At 43.9% G+C, this 19318-nt stretch overlaps 5 protein-coding genes across 5 annotated transcripts; 3 read left to right on the forward strand and 2 right to left on the reverse strand.

Annotated features, from left to right (window-relative positions):
• Positions 1-327: 327 nt before the first annotated feature.
• On the reverse strand, positions 328-1194 carry PtA15_9A231 (uncharacterized protein; the record flags this gene model as incomplete). The annotated part of the gene is made up of 2 exons (XM_053172419.1): positions 328-375; positions 484-1194. 2 exons carry the CDS (start codon positions 1192-1194, stop codon positions 328-330), a joined length of 759 nt encoding a protein of 252 aa, XP_053023661.1.
• A 76-nt stretch (positions 1195-1270) lies between these two features.
• Positions 1271-1489, reverse strand: PtA15_9A232 (uncharacterized protein; the record flags this gene model as incomplete). Its single annotated transcript, XM_053172420.1, has 1 exon — positions 1271-1489. One exon carries the CDS (start codon positions 1487-1489, stop codon positions 1271-1273), a length of 219 nt encoding a protein of 72 aa, XP_053023662.1.
• A 178-nt stretch (positions 1490-1667) lies between these two features.
• Positions 1668-2947, forward strand: PtA15_9A233 (uncharacterized protein; the record flags this gene model as incomplete). The annotated part of the gene is made up of 3 exons (XM_053172421.1): positions 1668-2113; positions 2222-2356; positions 2449-2947. The coding sequence occupies 3 exons, from the start codon at positions 1668-1670 to the stop codon at positions 2945-2947; spliced, it is 1080 nt and encodes a 359-aa protein (XP_053023663.1).
• Positions 2948-3803: 856 nt separating this feature from the next.
• PtA15_9A234 (uncharacterized protein) lies at positions 3804-4305 on the forward strand (the record flags this gene model as incomplete). Its single annotated transcript, XM_053172422.1, has 2 exons — positions 3804-3956; positions 4024-4305. 2 exons carry the CDS (start codon positions 3804-3806, stop codon positions 4303-4305), a joined length of 435 nt encoding a protein of 144 aa, XP_053023664.1.
• A 91-nt stretch (positions 4306-4396) lies between these two features.
• PtA15_9A235 (uncharacterized protein) lies at positions 4397-4826 on the forward strand (the record flags this gene model as incomplete). Its single annotated transcript, XM_053172423.1, has 2 exons — positions 4397-4679; positions 4756-4826. The coding sequence occupies 2 exons, from the start codon at positions 4397-4399 to the stop codon at positions 4824-4826; spliced, it is 354 nt and encodes a 117-aa protein (XP_053023665.1).
• Positions 4827-19318: the final 14492 nt, after the last annotated feature.

The following is a 19318-nucleotide window of genomic DNA, read 5'->3' on the forward strand; positions in this document are numbered from 1 at the left end:
ATGTTGTGTAATATGATGCTGCCCAACAAGGCCCAAATCATATATTTCTATTACCATCTGCAAGCTATTAAGACTGATTCAAGAAAAAGTACACATGGTATCCAATGATCAAGGGGACCAGGCAAAAGGATATTTCCTAAGAGGAGGAGAGAAGTCCGTGGATTTATGGAGCCTGGCCAAACCATGGGAAAAATGAGAGTACATATTATGGTGAACATTGCTTGTTGCCAAAAAAATGTTGGAAATATCTTGATTTCCAAGCCATCACAGTGATCTGGACACCTGGGAAATATTTAATTGCAAATTACTGAACACTCGCCTTGAGCCTCAGGCTGTGAAGAAATTGCTTAATCGGTCTATACCCGGGGCAGAATCCTAAGACAACAACCAGATGGATTTGCACACGTGTCACAATAATAAAAATCAGATTTCTAGGATCGTTTCAGGCAAGATTTTGACCAGGAAGATGGGTGCGTAACATACCAGAATGGCAAAGCAAGACAGTCTCCGGAGGTTGAATTTCTCAAGAAGGGGTGGATTTAGGCCGACGGGGAAGCCGACTAGCTCGATAAATTTCCGAGTGGTCTGTGGCTGAAAGTTTAAATCGTACAAGGCTTGATTGATCTCGTTGACGAAGGTTGAGAGTAAACCGATGACAGAAAGATGTTGGGGGTGCTTGAGTACAACAATGAACTTGATTGTTTGAAGGTCTCTGAGAATGGCTGAGATGTCGATGTCGGTTGACTGCAACACGACCTTGTCGTGTAACTCCTCACCCTTAATTCCGCCATGCATGGAGCCGTTCTCGTCATCTTCTTGTTGGTTGTTGGCATGATGCCTTCTGTCAGTTAATTCTTTAAGTTGTATCAAAATGAATCTCAAATTCTCAAGATATTTTAGAGTCGAATTTAGTCCTAATAGAAAATGTGGATTGCCCTTGTACTTGAGATAATTCACATGGTTCTTTTTGAGCGATTTTATCAGCGTGATCGATGGGCCAATTGTCGATTTCGTATCGGAGCCTATTCGGCTAGAGCATGACGGATCTTGAATGCTTTCTTTGGGTTCTGTTTTCTTGACTGCTCTATTTTTTGATTTCGTCGTCGACGGTGATGAATCGATTATCTCACATAAGGTTTCCACGCAGTCTTCATTTTTCTTTTCGGTGTTCTTTGAGCTTGAGAATCGTTCCATGGAGGTGAACAGCGAGCGCGAAGGCCCCAAGCCAACCGAGCATCAGTAAGTACGGGCTAGAAGAAATGGAGTGAGATCAACGGAAGACGAACCAATCGAACCAATCGATCTCCACCTTATCAGGTCCAGGCAGCGAAGAGGAGCCAGGAAGACGACGCTGGTGAGACGATAGTTTCTTTTCGTCCGATCGAATCGATTGGTTGGGTAGCAGCTTGCGCGCCAACTTTTCCTGCTTAGCCGGATGTGAGACCATCTTGCTCCTGCCGCGCCACTCTCTGGCCCAACTTCCAAGCATGGATGACCTTCCAGTTTACGAATGGTGTGAACGGGGGGAAACGGATCCCCGTCGGGGGAGGTGAGACTGGGGCGATGAAGTGGGCCGGGGAGTATGGTGGTATGTACCGCAAACTACAAAAAAACCTCAACATTCCAGAATCGACAACACAGACTCTAAACGCAAAGGCTGAAGAAAGATGGCAGTAGCACACGATGAAGCGACGATGGAGCTGATCAAGACGCGACTATCACACTCGGAGAGGCCATTGATCCGACTGGTGCGCACGTTCTACAAGCTGTCGATGATTCCTGCGGCGGGGAGTCAGGAATCAGAAGAGGGAAGAGGGGCGATCGAAGAGGAGCTGCAAATCGTGCACATGAGCTTCATCCTCGAACTGCGGCAGCTGATCAAGACCTTGAAGGAGCTCAAAGGGACTCGGGCCGTCGAACTCAACCGCTCGGAATCTCGCCAGCTCGAAATCGAACGCAATCGACTCGAAGAGCAGGCTCGTCAGGAAAAACTCAAGATCCTCAACTTGGAATCTCAGTTGGATCAAGCCAGAAGAGATCGTAGAAATAAGATCCAGTACGAAGAAATCGGCAAAGAAGTCAGGAGATTTAGCGATCGATTCCAAAGTGCTGAGTTTGGTATTTCCCTCTTTATTTATTTATTTTATTTTATTTTAAAAAAAAACTCACCAATATGTTTTTACAACTGAACTTATGATCATCGCTGAATTTCATAACATAGTCGAATTAACGGTCTGGCACGTGAGATTGAAAGCTTGCTAGAAGAGCAAGGATTCTATGCAGAACGATGGGCCTCTCGACGAGCACAATTCGATACGGTGATATCGAACCTCGAAGTATTACAAGAGAGCATCAAGCAAGTCTCGCTTTTTTGTTTTTTTAGTTAAAACCACGAGCTTTTCATTATAATTGAATCTAACATGTAAAAAACAAATGGTGTTAATTTAGGGAAGAGAAAGCCGATGCGGACCGGAAGAAAGCTTTGAATGATGACGAGTCGGATGATGGGAATATTGGAGAAGAGGGTGGGGAGAGTGCCGGCGGGACGAAGTCTGGAGGAGTGGAAGAAGCGGAGCCAAGCGACCGGGGGGAGGGCAAGCCGGAGACGGGTGGGCCCGAGATGCCGAAGGGCTTGAATCCGCAAGCGGCGAGCTTCCAGCCGCCTTCTGCAGGAGGAGGAGACCAGCCACGGCCGACGACGGAGAGATCGGATGACCGGATGAAGATCGACGAGGGGCCCCACGCCCGCACGCCCCGTCCCCCATCCGAGCTCGACATCAAGACCGGCGAGCTCCAGCCGATGGACATCGACGGCTTCGAACCCAAGACCGGCCTCTCCCATGGAAGTTCGGCCGAAGACGGCTTGGTGATCGAGGAGGCCACGATGGAAGATGGCGAGGAAATCGAAGAGGCCGAGGAGGGTGAAGAGATGGAACACCAAGCTTGATCTTGCCCCTCTTCTCCCCCCACATATCTCCACTGTATTCTTTTCTTCTTCTTCTTCCTTCGCATGAATAGCCATCTCATCACCTAGAGCATACAAATCAATTACTACCTTGCCATCGCAATGAGTTCTGCTGACCATACATCCCAAACACATCACATACCATTTGAATGAGTGAATTCTATTTCCAAAGGAAGTGTTGAATGAAACGACGTAGAGCCTATATATTGGGTTCTTGCACCTTCTGAATCCGCGGCTTGGCCAGCGGGTACACCTCATCAACACCGGGATGTGTGTTCTTCGGTGAGCACCTGCTCATCAGGAAGGATTTCACTATGGAGAAGTCCGTACCAGCTAGCCAAGGAAGGCTGCTTTTGGTGGACGAGAGCGAAGCGTATCGGCTGGCCGGACGACAGAAGATGTCTTGACTCGCCGGGCCCGGGGGGAATATTGCTCCGCGGAAGTCACCTTCTAGTCTGCATGCTCGCCGAGGTTGCTCCCCGGCTACCACCTGCACATACATGCTTGCCGAGGATGATTCCTTCCCACCGGGCAGAATCCTCGACGCTTGTACATGCCTGCCGAGGAAACTGGCCATCAAATGGAGTACATACTCCCCTCTCCACTTCATGACCGTTTACATCGGCGGCCATCGAGAGGGGTTCCTGAAACCCGAGGAGGCATTCTTGTGCCGGGCAGACAAAATGTGAACTTCAAACACTTTTTGCAAGCTTCTTTGAAAGAGTAAGGCTGGGTGGGACAATCATTGCAAGATCAGCAATGTGTATAAGGTTCTCTGGCCATTTTTTTTAGCAAATAAAGAAGTTTCATTCGGGGGTGTCGCCAGCGGGGGTACGCCATGATTTGGACCACGGGGTGGGGAATCTTGTTTGGCGTTTGGCGCTCGAAGCAGTGGATGCGGATGCCGATGATGAGTGCCAGCCCCTTCGGCCTTCCGCAGAGGTCTGCCGGCTATTCACGCCCAGTCAGGCGGTTTATGAAAACCTTTGGAGTATGTAGCAGTCGAGCGCTTACTTTCGTGTGATCTTAGCGTGTTCACTGGATTGAGCTATTTATAGCAGAACAAAGGCATCTTCCAACAAATTAGGAGGGACAAGCACGACTTGGCTCAGCCCGCATCGGTGGTGTCCGTTGGTGGGGTTCCTCAGTGGTTATTTGGGCTGAGGATAGCCATCAGCGGCAGTCGGCCATCCCTTCAGCTCCTGACCAGCCATCTGCTGCTGGCCAGGCCCGACTTGAAGGAAATGGCGGCGCTGGCCTCCAGCCATCTTTTCCTCCAGCAGAATTTAGACGGCTGGCTGGGCTCGATCCGCCTGGCACACGAGCCCATTCGTCCTTAAGAACAGGCCGCCCTCCCTCCAACCCTGCTCCACCATCCATCTCCCGCAGCTCCTCAAGACAACTCCTTCCTCGCCACACCCGCCTCGCATCATGTCACCCATCATCATCGACCGCCTCATCAATCTCGAGCACTTCAAGCTCTCCGTGGCACGGCCCCAAGCCCTGTACGAATCCGCCCCCGCCAAGCCACCCGCTACGCTCATCACAGCAAGGACCGTCGTGATCTTAATAGACCTCATCGTCGTCGTCCTCATCGCGCTTCTACTGCTCCTGGGCTACTATCTCTATCGTCGTCAGCTCAAAAGGAAACAGAACTTCATCAAGTCTTGCGAATCCTCCGAGGAAGAAAAGCCTTCAGGATCGAACCGAGCAGGTCAGCATCTAGTCTACTTCTCTACCCTAGAAAAAAACTGGGTGGGCTGACGTCGCCCGTGCTCTTATATTCCTAGCAATCATGACCAACCATCCCACATCTACATCGACCATCGCAGAAAAGGAAGAACCAACCTCCAAAATATAAAAAAACAGCGGTCCTACCCAGGTCGCCGATTCGCACACCTCTCCGCTCGACTGTTTTACCTCGTTCTTTGAGTGACCTAATTTCCTCATTAGTCTTGCGATTCAAAAGTTAAAATAATACGCCTCGTTCAGATATATTGTTCCTGGACAGAACATCCGGCTCCCTAATTCTTCATCCCCTCCCCCCCCCCCCCCCAAAAAAAAAAAAGATCCTGATCCTTAATGCCCAAGCAACTACAATTCTTAATGCCCAAACAACTACATCCATACTTGCCTGTTTCGCGCTCCTAATTTCATAATCTGATTGCCGTCGATTGATGTGATATTATTGCCACGATATAATAGTAAATGATAAAAGCCAGATTGAATGAATGCACCTGACTGCTTGGAATCAGAAAGCTGTGATTGATTAAGTCTGCGGGTGCACTAAGTATTTACCAGCAAGCTTGATTGCTGGCGGATACGGTTGCAAACCCATTCTGATAACTAGACCGATCCGCACCTCCATGAGTATGTAAATATATGTATGCCGAATGACTGATGAGATTCCCTCATCTCGCGGTTCTTATTACATAGTTCTTCTGTTGTCTATCTTGAACTCTACATATCTTTCTTGACCCAATACAAACAGCACTTAAATTTGAGTAATCTATGAAATGGAAATGGATGTGTTTCTGTTATGCTTTTCCTCTCTTTCCCTCTCTCTCTTGCACAGCTTCACTTGATCTGTCACAGCGTGTGCCCAGTAAATAGGAGGATTCAATGTTGGCCATACATGACTTGTATGGACTTTTCCAAGTTGGTGTTCAAGGCTTTTCTTGAACACCAAATTTCAGAAAAAAAAAAAAAAAAAAAAACAGGCTTGGGGGGTGTAGTACAATGTGGCTTGCATGCGCTTTTGCCACTCAGTTTTCAACTTAAACATCAACAAAATGCAAAATTGCATGCAAGTTGCACCTGGCCAACTTTGAAACACCCTAATATGTGTGTCTGGGGCATTTCTCTTAAGGGGCCACCAAGTGTGTCTGCCAATGCAACAACCCGTGAGAACTGTAAAGTAAAACAACCTGTCCCAGTCAACCCCATTGTTCTTTTGTTTGGATGGCCACAAGCCCACATCAAAAAACCCACAGGGTTCCCGGAAAGCGGAGCCATGGTACCTTGGTCCCACATGCATGGAGCAGCCAGAAAACCCAAAAAGGTATCTGGTAAGATCATGATGAATCCCACATCTCAACCTTCCGACCCACCAGAGGGACCACATGCATTATTAATCATGTGACATGTGGTGGTATGATTGAGGCCTCCAACCCACCAGATCATTGCAGCCACATGGATTGGTGGAGCCTTGCCCTTGGGGTGAGCCTAGGATTGGTTTTGCCAAAGCCATTGTGCCTGAGGCGGCTGCTGTCAGGTGTGCTGTCAGCTATGTGAGAATACACGCCTAGGTGAACGGCAGCGCACTCATAAATTGAGAAAGCGGCCGCAATCTCAATCAGCTGCGGATTATGGTGAGCTAAGCGAGCCACTTCCGCAGTCCAAAGCTAAAAGCCGCGGAGTTGTAAAACTGACACATTGTGTTGATGTATGCAGGTCTGACTTTATAAGCAAGAAGAAAAAACAAACTCGAGGCAACTCCCACCCACCGATCTCTCGCAGACAGAATAGCCAAAGCAAGCGCCACAGGTAAGCGGCTGGCTATAATGTCCAACAAGAAGATTAAGACGTAGAGCTAATGCCGCATTCCCCAACCCCTCATATTCTGCCAAACAGAACAAGACAGACTGAACAAATTCCACTCAAAGAGTTGGAGAGCCAATTGGTGAGTAGTCTTGTCCTCAGCCAAGATACAGCGTGAAACATAAAGGTTTAACTGAGAGCTATATAACTCGGCTCTGTTCCAGACAACGTCGCAGCTCTCATGAACTGTTTCTCTTGCGCCAAGAAACTGGATAAGGATTGGCAATAGCTCCATCCAAGTAAGGAATAGCGGTCTCTCAACAATTAGAAGACAATCGGCTAACGCACTAAATTGTGCAGACCAAACTCACTTCACAGGAAGAAGAACACAGTTCTTTTGACTCTTTATTTTCTATCTACATCACAAAGCGGCCTACTTGCCTGCTCTTAGGTAAAAATCCTCATCCAATTTTTATCTATTAAGATGTATTTAGTTTAAAGCAGAGTTCTAATGAGAAGAAATAAACTCTTAGTCTTCTGAGTTCTTTCAAGCTATAGATCTCGCGTAGAGACCTTGCTAGACAAAAGTTCAGTAATCCTGGATATGAATTACTAAAAGGAAGGCTAAATACAGAGGATAGCTATTAGAGGAGGTAAAGAAAATATAATCAAAAGAATAATGAAAATATCATTTCAATGCTGTTATCTACGCTTGAGGAGCCAATATTTTCTAGTCTTATTAGACTGTATTAGCTGGTAAACCTGGCCTCTCCAATACAAGTGTATAGGAGGAACAATTGGGATATGTTCTGATCACAATAGTTTCTTGTTGGCTAGAGAGTCCAACAGGTTCTTACTGTCAAACCTTGTAATGGTGACGTGGATATAGGTATTATATGAGAATAAATAAAAGGGGGAGAATCAGAGAAGGTACTCAATGTAACCCTCTGGTATTGGGGATGATGGTTGGGCTTACATAGTAGCAATGTAATCCTAGGTTCTTTCTCTAACAAGTATGTCTTAAAACTTCTCCTGTAGATTTCAAAGAAGGTAATATAATGAATTCAACTCTTTGGAAGATGAACAAGAGATATCATAACCAGTAATTCTTATGAATTCATCTGTATTTCAAATTTAGATTGCTACTAAGTCGCTGATAACAGCAAGCCAATAGTCCTGTAACTAAGTAGGATAGTAAGGATTCAAAGGATTTTTTGATGGTGGATTGATCTGTTTTTTTTTCTCAGAGCGGGGGGAATTGTGTCCCTAGCTATAGTCATGACTAGGATCCTTGGGTCTTGTGGATCTTTGCTGAGTTTGTTGAGGATGGTGTCATCATGCTGGCTTGTTTAATCACATTTTGTAAGTCTTTTTTCTGTTCATATTAGTCTGCTTGTAATATTCTACTCTTTGTTTATGTATTACATTTCCTCACTTTCTTACTTTTAGTGTGATCTCTCTTTCTTTTCACTCTCTGTTTTCTCCTGCGCAATCTTGCACCACAGATGTTTGCTCAGCACTTGTGTGCAAGTGCCTTCACCCCTCTCTTTAGGAACCCTTTAAGATCTCTTTAAGGACTTGGCTCCAAGTGATGTGTAATTTTGTGCTGAATTTTTGCTGAAGTTATGCTGAATGTTTGTTGGAAAGGGTCTGATATCATATTGATACCAACTGCAACTTGACCGTATAAATTACTTTAACTCTTTAAAAACATATGTACAACCACACTGCAAGGAATTGTCAACTGCTTGGCAGAAACAATAGTTTCTCATATTACTACTATATAATATATTTTGATTAATCATGGGGTTATACCAGGGGAGCTTGCTCAGCACTTGCATGCAATTCCAAACATTCAATAATTTTTTCAACCTTTTAAACTTACTTCCAGAACTCTATCAGCAAGTTACACTCAATTTCCACTTAATTAACGTGTGGTCAATCCATGCTGAATTAATGTTGAATCAATGCTGAATTTAGCTCAAGGCAAGTTTGAGATGGGTTCAATCTGGCTTGAGACTGAATTCTAAGGCTCTTGTGAGGATAAAAAAACTTTTCCATGAGAAGATCTTGTCAACTTGAATTCCAAAATATCCAGGAGATATTCCTCAGCTTCTTGTGAAAGAGTGAAATTCACCCTTCTGAGTGTTAGAAGATGCTCAAAATAAATCCTTGAAGCTTACAGAGAGTCATTTCATAAGAAATAAAGCTGTAGATAAACTTGATATGTGAGCATGGAAAAGAGAAACTCTTTGGCAAAATTCCTGATTCATCTATTGTTTAAAATGAATTTCAATCTGAACACAAAGATTTGGTAGTAAATTTGAAAACATTTTGATGTATTGAAAATTTAACGGTGAATTTTTGGTGTGTTTTCTCTAAAATTGAATTCCTCTCTAACAGTTCTTTTAGATTGAATCTTCATTACTCTCTGTGCCAGTTTTCCAGTATGCATGCATTTCCCAGGTTGGGTCTGCTTGAAATGATGAGTGGACAATCTTGGGTTGACATTGTATTTTCCATATTCCTAATCATAGCTGGAGTTCCTGTAAAAGGCCTTTTCCTTGAAGTGGTTTCTGGAAGAATTGTATCTTCAAAATCTGGTACGCCAAACAATAAATTCATGTTGATTCTTGTTGATTCCGTAGTTTCATTATACATTCAATCCTTGGTAACTGTTACTGTGCTCTGAAAAAGAAACAATAATATCTGGTCTCTGGTCTCTTTACCAGGGCAAATTGGGGGGGGTTTAATATTGATATAAATAACTTTACCGTGCTGGGAGGGTTCTTCAAACAGTATCCTAATTATCTGAATCCTTAGGTACTACACACCGTCTTTCAGTATATAATTGGCTGTTTCCTTCGAGTTGGCTCCAGAGTTTTCTTCTAACAGTATCTAATTATCCAGATCCTTAGGTACTACACACCGTCTTCCAGTATATAATTAGCTGCTTCCTTCGAAACACTCCTTTCAGGTTTGGTAGTTATGTGTTCCTTTCAGAGGTTTGTAGTTGGTTCCTTAGATGGTTCCTAATAGTCGACTAGCCGTCCAACAGAATAACTGAATATGCCGTTGATTGTTCTAGATTTGTTGATAAATTTGATTCTTTTCTCCGCTAGAAGTTCAGATCCTTTGACAAGTCCTTCTGGTTTGAGTTGAAATTGGTTCCTGGGATGGTTCAAAAGTTGACTAGTTGTCCAACGGAATAAATGAATATGCCACTGTCCGTACTAGAGTTGTTGATGACTTGATCCTTTTTCACTAGCACAATTGTGATCCCTTGGCAATTACTTTGGGTTGAATTGAAGTTCGTTACACGTGGTTGATCAAACAGGGTTATCCGATCACGTTGGGGACTCCCTTGTAAGACTCAAAAGTGGTAATGAAACCCTTTTGCTGAATGGTGAAGGGTATGATGGAGTTGCAAGCTCTGCCCTTCTGTTATCAGTCAACAAGACCCACCAAGCTCAGCTTGGCAAGTTTTATTAAGTGATAGGTCTGGTCTGTTCCAGATGAAATCTGTTTGACTGGCAACGTGTAAGTGTTTCAATTACTTTGTTATAAGGGTTGAAATGTTGTTATAAGGGTTGATTTATTGTTATAAGGGTTTTAGGATTTGAGTGTGGATGAGTGTTGGGTGACTTGTGAGTTCTGGGTGAGGAACTGGGGAGCAGGCCACTGGGGGTGGAGAGAGCTCCTTTTATAGACAAAAGGGGAGCCCCAAAGGGGCTTGTGGGTTAGGGTTTCAGCTAATCTAGACAACAGGGTGAGGGATTTTAGCTGGTGGGAGTAGATACAAATGATGTCATAGCCCCTCAGGGGCGCATGAATGGTGTCAGAATATACAACAGAACATTCTAACGCATGCATGAGGTGACAGTAGACTGCATGAGCTGTCATACAGGGGGAATTAGTGTATACACAAAGTCTGAGGCTGCAGAAACAGTGTAAATGATGTCATACTATGTATATAAAGGAGTGTATGTAGTTAATATGTAATGAGTGTAGCCTGACAGGGAGATGTATGTTTGTATCCTGTGATATGTATAAGTGTACTACTGTGAAACTTGGGTTGAGGCAGGTGACAGCTGGGTTACTGGGGCTGGCTGTGTGATAGGTGTCCATGAGATGTAACTTCCACGCTAGAGGGGGTCCAGGGGTGCTTCCAGTGGTGACTAGGGGTGAAATTGGCCGTAGAATCCATTTCTGGGGTCCATTTGATGGTATCTTGAGGCCTAGTATGAGTAATTATGTGGCATAGAAAAAACTTTTTATTTTTCCACTTTTCCGTCTACCACATCCTCCCCCAACTTATTGTCTGTCCCCAGACAATTTTGATGTGAAAAGTGCTATTTGTCAACTTTTGAACCTGTGACATGGTGAATTTACGTGGTGATTTGCAGAATCCTTGGAGAATTGGCCATTTTGACGTCTTCTGGGCCATGTGGCTTGAGAGGCTTCACAGGGTGAAAATTGGCCAAAAAATTGATTTATGTCATTTTTGGGGTTTTTTCTTGACAATAACTTTTTGTCAGTTCTGGGAGTCGAAGTGCTGCGCGCAGTCCGCAGTTCGCAGTTGCGCAGTTTGTGCTGTGGTGGCGCTTGTGCTGTGGTGGCGGCCGCAGCTGTTGCTCTAGCGCCTTAGGGTGCGCGCTGTTGAAGCCGCGGGCCTCGGTGTACGAGTAGTGATCGGGGACTCGACCCCGCCTCTGATGATTGGTTGGTTGGGCTTGGGGCCCGGGTACACAGTGCTCATTGTGTCCGCCCGTCCAAGCTCCCGTTCGGTCTTGAGTGTTTACTCCCTACCCCGCCTGGGGGGTATGTGTATGTATATCGACCTTACCCCATAGGGGGTATCGATATATCCTTACATCTCGTCCTCTGCCAGCACCCAGCCCTTCGACTTCGCCGATCTTCCAACCTCTTCGACTACGTCATTGGTGCTCAATGAGGGCTTCGATTCTCAAGTCGACTCGTTCGAGCCTCGGACCGTCTTTGTCCTTTTGGGTGGGTGGTTTCTCTTTCCTTATTCTGACCGTTCTTCTTGGTTTCCGTCAAGAAGAAGGAAAGAAAACGACAGCTTCATTTGTGTATCCAAATTCTGACAGCTGACAGTCAGATCTTGTTTTTAACAGCCCGACTCGTACCATCACCGCGGACAGCTTCGCTCGCCGGACTTGATAGCCCATACCCTCAACAGTGAGTACATATTTACCTTCTTTTTACCGGTGCTAAGACGGAGAAGACTGACGGCCGTCTTTCTTTCTCTTTTTGACTATGTACTGACCAGCCATAACTGGATATGTATGTATATGTATTCCTCAAGCCAGAAGGTGGTCCCAGGCGACATTTGGCTTGGTTCGATCTGAAATGTTTCGGCCGAGTCGAACGACGCACTTGCCTTCTACTGGGTAGGCCGTCCATTTTACTTTTTTTTTTTTTTTGGCGAGTCTGGGAGTGGGTTAAGAGGACTGTACATATAGACCGGTGATGAGGCGGCGAGACTGACGACCGTCTCTTCGTCTTTATTTCCTTTGGCTTGGTTCCATCTCAGATTGTTACGGGCCGGGTCGAACGACATGCTCGCCTTCTAAATGAGCAGACCGTTTGTTTCTTTTTTTTTTTTTTTTTTGGCAAGTCTGGAAGTGGGTCCAAGTGCCCTACATATGGACCGGTAGGTGCCCGCAGAACCCGCTCGAGTATAAAAAGACCTCTCATCTCTCCTGGAAATCTTACCCTCAACCACCATCTCACTCTCATCCACTTGTCAAGTATACCTGAGTTCCTTTAGACTTCTACACCTTATCCTCTGAGGAACCGAGGACCTCCGCCAAAGCGTTGGCTCGTGTGAGCCTTTGTTGTCTGTGTAGCTACATGTATCTTTCTTAGCCACGGAGTCGCTGACCCGTTTGTTCGTTCTTACTGTTTGCTAGCCGGGATTCTCCATCCACAATCCCATCCTGATCATGGATGGATCAATATATCAAGGAGGGACTATCGCCCCTCGGTTCTGTGCCAAACGAACTTGAGAGGATCGAGCTGCTCCAACCGAGCGCCCATTCACTGTTGACAGAGCCGCAGTCGCTGAAGTGGCAGCAGTAAGTCGTGATGTTTCAACGGTACCAGTACTGCTTATTGGTATCGGATATCACATTGTGTATCCAGCACTAACAATAGACTCTGGCCGGTAGATTATTGCCCCGGGAGGATTCCCTGTCCCTGCTTGTTGTGTCCAACGCCAGGGCCCGGATACTGACCGTCCCTTCGTGGATGATCCGATCCGCTCGTCGAGCGAGTGACTTCCGGTAAGTCATTCGCTCTTCTTATCCGTTTATGTCGGGCCCCCGGCTGTGTGGATATCCGGTCCAGTAGAGCTAATGGATACTGGGAACGCTCCCCTGGCTCCGTCCGAGTTTGAACCAGGGTAAACTTAGCATAAAATCAAAAAAAAAAAAAAAAAAAAAAAAAAAAAAATTGATACATATAGTAGAAAAACCAAAAAAAAAAAAAATGTTTTCTTTCTTCTTCGTGAAATTAATCCCCCCAGACCCCCTCCCTCAACTTATAGAGGTTGTCCTCAACCTCAAAGAAAGTGAGTTATTTGTAAGAAAGAAAAAAAGTAAAAAGAGTGTGGTTTTTTAAAAACGAGTGTTGATAAGCAGTTTAAACTCTTGCTGAGGAGGTAGATTTAGTTGGAGGTTTCCATAGAATTTTGAGATATTCTGAATTGTGTACTGTGAGATTGATGGTGGGAGGAGGGTGATAAAAGAGTGACTTTTTGAAAGAATGTGAGTTCCTCCCCCAACTTGAAAGATTTAAGCCCCAAGAGTTTCAGAATTTAGAGCTGATATCTGTTTTGATGATTCAGAAAATAGAAAAATGGTAAATGTTTAACCAATTCCAACAAGGAGCCTTGGCAGTTTGAAGTGTGTCTGAAGTTGTCCAAAGCGGTCGGGCGGAATCTTTAGTGATGCTTGAAAAAGGAGCTTTCTAATTGAGTAAAATAAGTAAATAATTTGATTCTTTTGTTGTCCAAGTTGATATAGATTGTTGAATGATCTTTCCAGCTCTTGTTTAGGTTCTGCATGGCCTTCATTGAGTTTGCCACTTGAATTTGTTGTTGTTGAGTTAATATCTGGTGGAACCGGTGCAGGCAGCAAGATAAACATGTCTTCAGAGGGTGTACAGATTGGATTTGGACCGATTGGAATTTGTGAGTCTGTTGGGCTGAGATCTGTAGTAGTACTAATACTTGGGTTGCATATACTGATAGTCTTGCCTTCATTTTCTCCAGGGTCTGTATCTGTGGGTCCTGGGGCTTGAAGGTTAAATTTGTTGAAAATTTCTTCTTGTTGATCCAAGTGAGGTTTAAAGAGGTGCTTGTTGAAAATCTTGCTTCCCGGTTTGTTGATATCTTCAATCAAAACTATAGCCGGGATGTGAGAAAATTGAGACTCCTGAACTGTTGTTTCTGTAAGGATAGAATCTTCAATTTGTGAGTCATGATTGTTGATTTGAGGTGTCTGATGATCCACAGTTTGGTTTTGTTGAATAGATTGATCCAAAATTCCTTCCTGATCCATGCTGATTGCCATATCCACATCATTGGAGACAAATTCTGGTATGTCAATAACAAAGTGTTTAAGCTCCATTGGTGTATCCATTAAGTTTGACACTGTTTTCTGGTTTACCACCATATCCTGTAGGTGAATTGTTGAGGCCGCTTGCTCAAAAACCAATTCCTGAGAGTAAGTTTCCGTTTCCGTAATAGGTTCTGAATTATCTGTTATTGGTTCCAAAACATCCATAACAGGTTGTGTGATTTCCATGGCCGGTTCATGTTCACTTGGTTCTTCTGTGAATTTGAGTTGCTGGTTGTAATCCGGAGGTAAGTCTAGTGCCTTTGCTTGTTTTTGGAGTTCCACAAGTTCTTGCTGCAGAGTTTCGATTTTTCTCCAGAAGTATTCCTCTATCTGTATAACTTCCATTTCTGCAGCGGCAACCAGGTGATTCCATTCGGTAACTTCATATTTCCTACTTCTCTGAAGCTGGCCGTTGTTGAATAAGGTTTGATTGATGTTTTCCTGACTTTCTCTTGAAAAGGCACTTAAGAATAAAACACTGGCTTCTTCTTTCTTCCAAACCTGGTAGGATTCCATCATGTAATCAAGTATTGTGTTGAATTTTCCAAGATATCTTCTGTAAGCCTGGTAGTTTAAGATTCCTTGTTGGGCCTGTTGTTCTGCTACCTTGAATAGATCCTTCTTGGTGTACAAAACTGAAGAATCAAATTCTCCCCAGGTGTCAATCATTTCCTTACGCAGGGTATCCCAGTTGCATTCTTCGTAACCGTCCATATCCTCAATTTGGCACTTCAGTTCCTCTGTTTGTATAAATCGTCCAATCTGAAGAGCTCTTTGAAATTTTGTTGAACCAAACCAATCTGCTGCCCTTTCGTATCTCCGTAGGAATTCAAAGAATCGATTTCCATTGTAGAATAATTCATTGTCATCAATGATTCCCGGTGGATAATCGGATTCTTGGTATGATAGACTTGGTTGTTGATAAGGTATTGGTTGATGTTGATAATATGTTGTTTGTTGATATTGATGATGTTCTGAATGTTGTCTTTGTTGAAATTTGTGTTGATATGTAGGTTCTTGAATGGCTTCATTCTTGTTGATTCCATAAGCAGATGGTTGTTGATGTGACACAGTGCCTCTGAGTGGAATATTCTGGTTTTGTTGAGTTTCATCTGAGTCACGTAAGTGTTCTTCAGCAGGATCTCTGAATTTATTCTCTCGTCCTTTCCCTTTGTCTTTCCTTGGCCAAGTTGACATTGTATTTTCCATATTCCTAATCATAGCTGGAGTTCCTGTAAAAGGCCTTTTCCTTGAAGTGGTTTCTGGAAGAATTGTATCTTCAAAATCTGGTACGCCAAACAATAAATTCATGTTGATTCTTGTTGATTCCGTAGTTTCATTATACATTCAATCCTTGGTAACTGTTACTGTGCTCTGAAAAAGAAACAATAATATCTGGTCTCTGGTCTCTTTACCAGGGCAAATTGGGGGGGGTTTAATATTGATATAAATAACTTTACCGTGCTGGGAGGGTTCTTCAAACAGTATCCTAATTATCTGAATCCTTAGGTACTACACACCGTCTTTCAGTATATAATTGGCTGTTTCCTTCGAGTTGGCTCCAGAGTTTTCTTCTAACAGTATCTAATTATCCAGATCCTTAGGTACTACACACCGTCTTCCAGTATATAATTAGCTGCTTCCTTCGAAACACTCCTTTCAGGTTTGGTAGTTATGTGTTCCTTTCAGAGGTTCGTAGTTGGTTCCTTAGATGGTTCCTAATAGTCGACTAGTTGTCCAACAGAATAACTGAATATGCCTTTGATTGTTCTAGATTTGTTGATAAATTTGATTCTTTTCGCCGCTAGAAGTTCAGATCCTTTGACAAGTCCTTCTGGTTTGAGTTGAAATTGGTTCCTGGGATGGTTCAAAAGTTGACTAGTTGTCCAACGGAATAAATGAATATGCCACTGTCCGTACTAGAGTTGTTGATGACTTGATCCTTTTTCACTAGCACAATTGTGATCCCTTGGCAATTACTTTGGGTTGAATTGAAGTTCGTTACACGTGGTTGATCAAACAGGGTTATCCGATCACGTTGGGGACTCCCTTGTAAGACTCAAAAGTGGTAATGAAACCCTTTTGCTGAATGGTGAAGGGTATGATGGAGTTGCAAGCTCTGCCCTTCTGTTATCAGTCAACAAGACCCACCAAGCTCAGCTTGGCAAGTTTTATTAAGTGATAGGTCTGGTCTGTTCCAGATGAAATCTGTTTGACTGGCAACGTGTAAGTGTTTCAATTACTTTGTTATAAGGGTTGAAATGTTGTTATAAGGGTTGATTTATTGTTATAAGGGTTTTAGGATTTGAGTGTGGATGAGTGTTGGGTGACTTGTGAGTTCTGGGTGAGGAACTGGGGAGCAGGCCACTGGGGGTGGAGAGAGCTCCTTTTATAGACAAAAGGGGAGCCCCAAAGGGGCTTGTGGGTTAGGGTTTCAGCTAATCTAGACAACAGGGTGAGGGATTTTAGCTGGTGGGAGTAGATACAAATGATGTCATAGCCCCTCAGGGGCGCATGAATGGTGTCAGAATATACAACAGAACATTCTAACGCATGCATGAGGTGACAGTAGACTGCATGAGCTGTCATACAGGGGGAATTAGTGTATACACAAAGTCTGAGGCTGCAGAAACAGTGTAAATGATGTCATACTATGTATATAAAGGAGTGTATGTAGTTAATATGTAATGAGTGTAGCCTGACAGGGAGATGTATGTTTGTATCCTGTGATATGTATAAGTGTACTACTGTGAAACTTGGGTTGAGGCAGGTGACAGCTGGGTTACTGGGGCTGGCCGTGTGATAGGTGTCCATGAGATGTAACTTCCACGCTAGAGGGGGTCCAGGGGTGCTTCCAGTGGTGACTAGGGGTGAAATTGGCCGTAGAATCCATTTCTGGGGTCCATTTGATGGTATCTTGAGGCCTAGTATGAGTAATTATGTGGCATAGAAAAAACTTTTTATTTTTCCACTTTTCCGTCTACCACACTGCCAGTTTTTCTTAAATTGTTTCTATTATAAATGGTCAAAACTCATGATGGAGTGGGGTGAGACTCTGCAAGGTCTGATTTTGCTATGGTACTATGGTTTTACTTTGGCTTCCATTGGCTGAGGGGCAAACTGTCACACAAACGCGTAACATGTGCGGGCTTGTGTGACACATTGTGTCACACAAACATACGCGCGCATGTTTGTGTGACACACTGCTCAACAAACAACCATAGCACGCCACGCCGAGTGCTTCTGCAATACCAGGGGCTTTGGAGAATCTTTTAAAAATCCATCTGATTTTCAGTCATCTGTACACAAATCCCTTTGAGGAGATTTTCTGAAGTCATTCACAAACCCTGTGTAACCTGAGGCTCCCCTGGACTTGTCCCAGAAATCAAACTCCCTTGGTATAAACTTCAGCAGCTGAAGAATATGTAAAATAAATTTACACATGCATGCTAGTGTGTCACATTTTTAATCACTGAGCCAAGTGATGCCAAGCTGATCAGTGTGCATGCAGCACCAAGGGCTTAGATGGACCCTTCACAAATTCTATTTAATTTTAAGAAATATGTACAAAAATAATTTTAGGGAGATTTTACGAAGTCATACCCAACTCCTGGTTAATCCAAGCTTTTTTCCCCTGGACTTGTCCCTTAAAAGTTAAATTCGTTGCAAAAAAATTCAGCAACTGGAGAATGTGTCACATGCAAATTTGAAATTTACAAGTGCATATTTTTGTGACACACTAACATATATTAAGGCCCCGTTTTGAGCCAATATAATTGCGCAATATAATCTGGAATTTTGTGACATCTGATCAAGTTTTGGCGGACCTGATCAGATGTCACATAGGATGTCGGGCAAAAAAACTCATATAATGCCCGGATTATATTGGCTCCAAATGGGGCCTAAGCTTCTTGCAATTTATGATAAGCACATGATAAATTTAAATATATCATTCCTGTGGAAAATCCCTTGTTTCCACCAAGTATTTCATATTGCTTTGCAAGGAAGTTTCAAATGTGTTCTAAAATAGTACCAATAATACATAGAGTCAAGTTGGAGTTGTTTCAAGTTGACTCCAAACCCATTCCAACATACCTTAAGCTCAATTGAGCATCATCTCAACATACATTCATCATGACTTGAGCCTTCTTTGAGGTTAATGTTCAAGGATATATCTAACAGGGTTCTTAAAAAGCATTGTGCAATGAACTCCAATGGTGTATGTTTGTAGGTTTTTGAACTCCATGTGTACTCTAAGATCAGATATTTGGGTATTTGCTCAAATATAGCTGTTGGATGCAGAAAGCCATCATATCTGTGTATGCATTGGTACTTTTTTGAAGAGAAAATAAATCAAGAATAACCTCTGGTTTTCTTGTGGGTACATGAGGCAAAGCTATCACCACAAAAAAAGGCAGTGCAAGGTTAATATGGAAAATTACATTGTGAAGAAGAAGAAATAAATCATGGTGATACAAAGTGAGAGAGTCAACAGAAAAGGCAGGGGTCAGGATAGGGAGAAAATAGAAATTTGCGGAGCAGATAATTTGTAGGGCCTGGGGGCAGTTGTAATCAGGAGGGGCACACATCCAAGCTTCACCATTCTAACAAGGCAAGTTTCCGCTCTGCACCCGTCATCAACCCCTTAGTTAAATCTGATTTTTTGATCTAACTGGGTTAAGATGGATCCAAATTGCCACCCTCTGCGGATCCCATTTGACCAATGTGATGGTAGGTTGGCTTTGGGTAACAGCAGACAGGAGGTGTTTGGCTTGGGTACCAAGCTATCAAAATGATACATTTTAGGCTCCAGATCTTTCCTGGGAATACAGGTGGCTGGGCAGCCATTAGATCTATGGTCTTGTTCCACTGCAAACCAAGGACGGCATACATTTAGTCAGTCTTCCAACCAGGCTGGCATGTGTATACAAGGAAGAAAGCCTGCTGACGTCGCTTTTTGGCTTAGTCTTTAAGGACACGTGGATGATGGCATTGTCCCGAAGGATCTGAACCGGGCCGCGGGTGTCAAATGCAGTCTGGAGGTCATGGGGTTACACTCGGGCTCATCGGCCACCCGCCTAAGCACGCTCTGTTTGAGGAGTGTGTGCTGGAGCTCTCTGTGGCAGAGTTCATGGTTTTTCTGGATAGATTTCATGGCTAGTCCCGG

Source organism: Puccinia triticina, chromosome 9A (assembly GCF_026914185.1).
Source record: "Puccinia triticina chromosome 9A, complete sequence".
NCBI lineage: Eukaryota > Fungi > Basidiomycota > Pucciniomycetes > Pucciniales > Pucciniaceae > Puccinia > Puccinia triticina.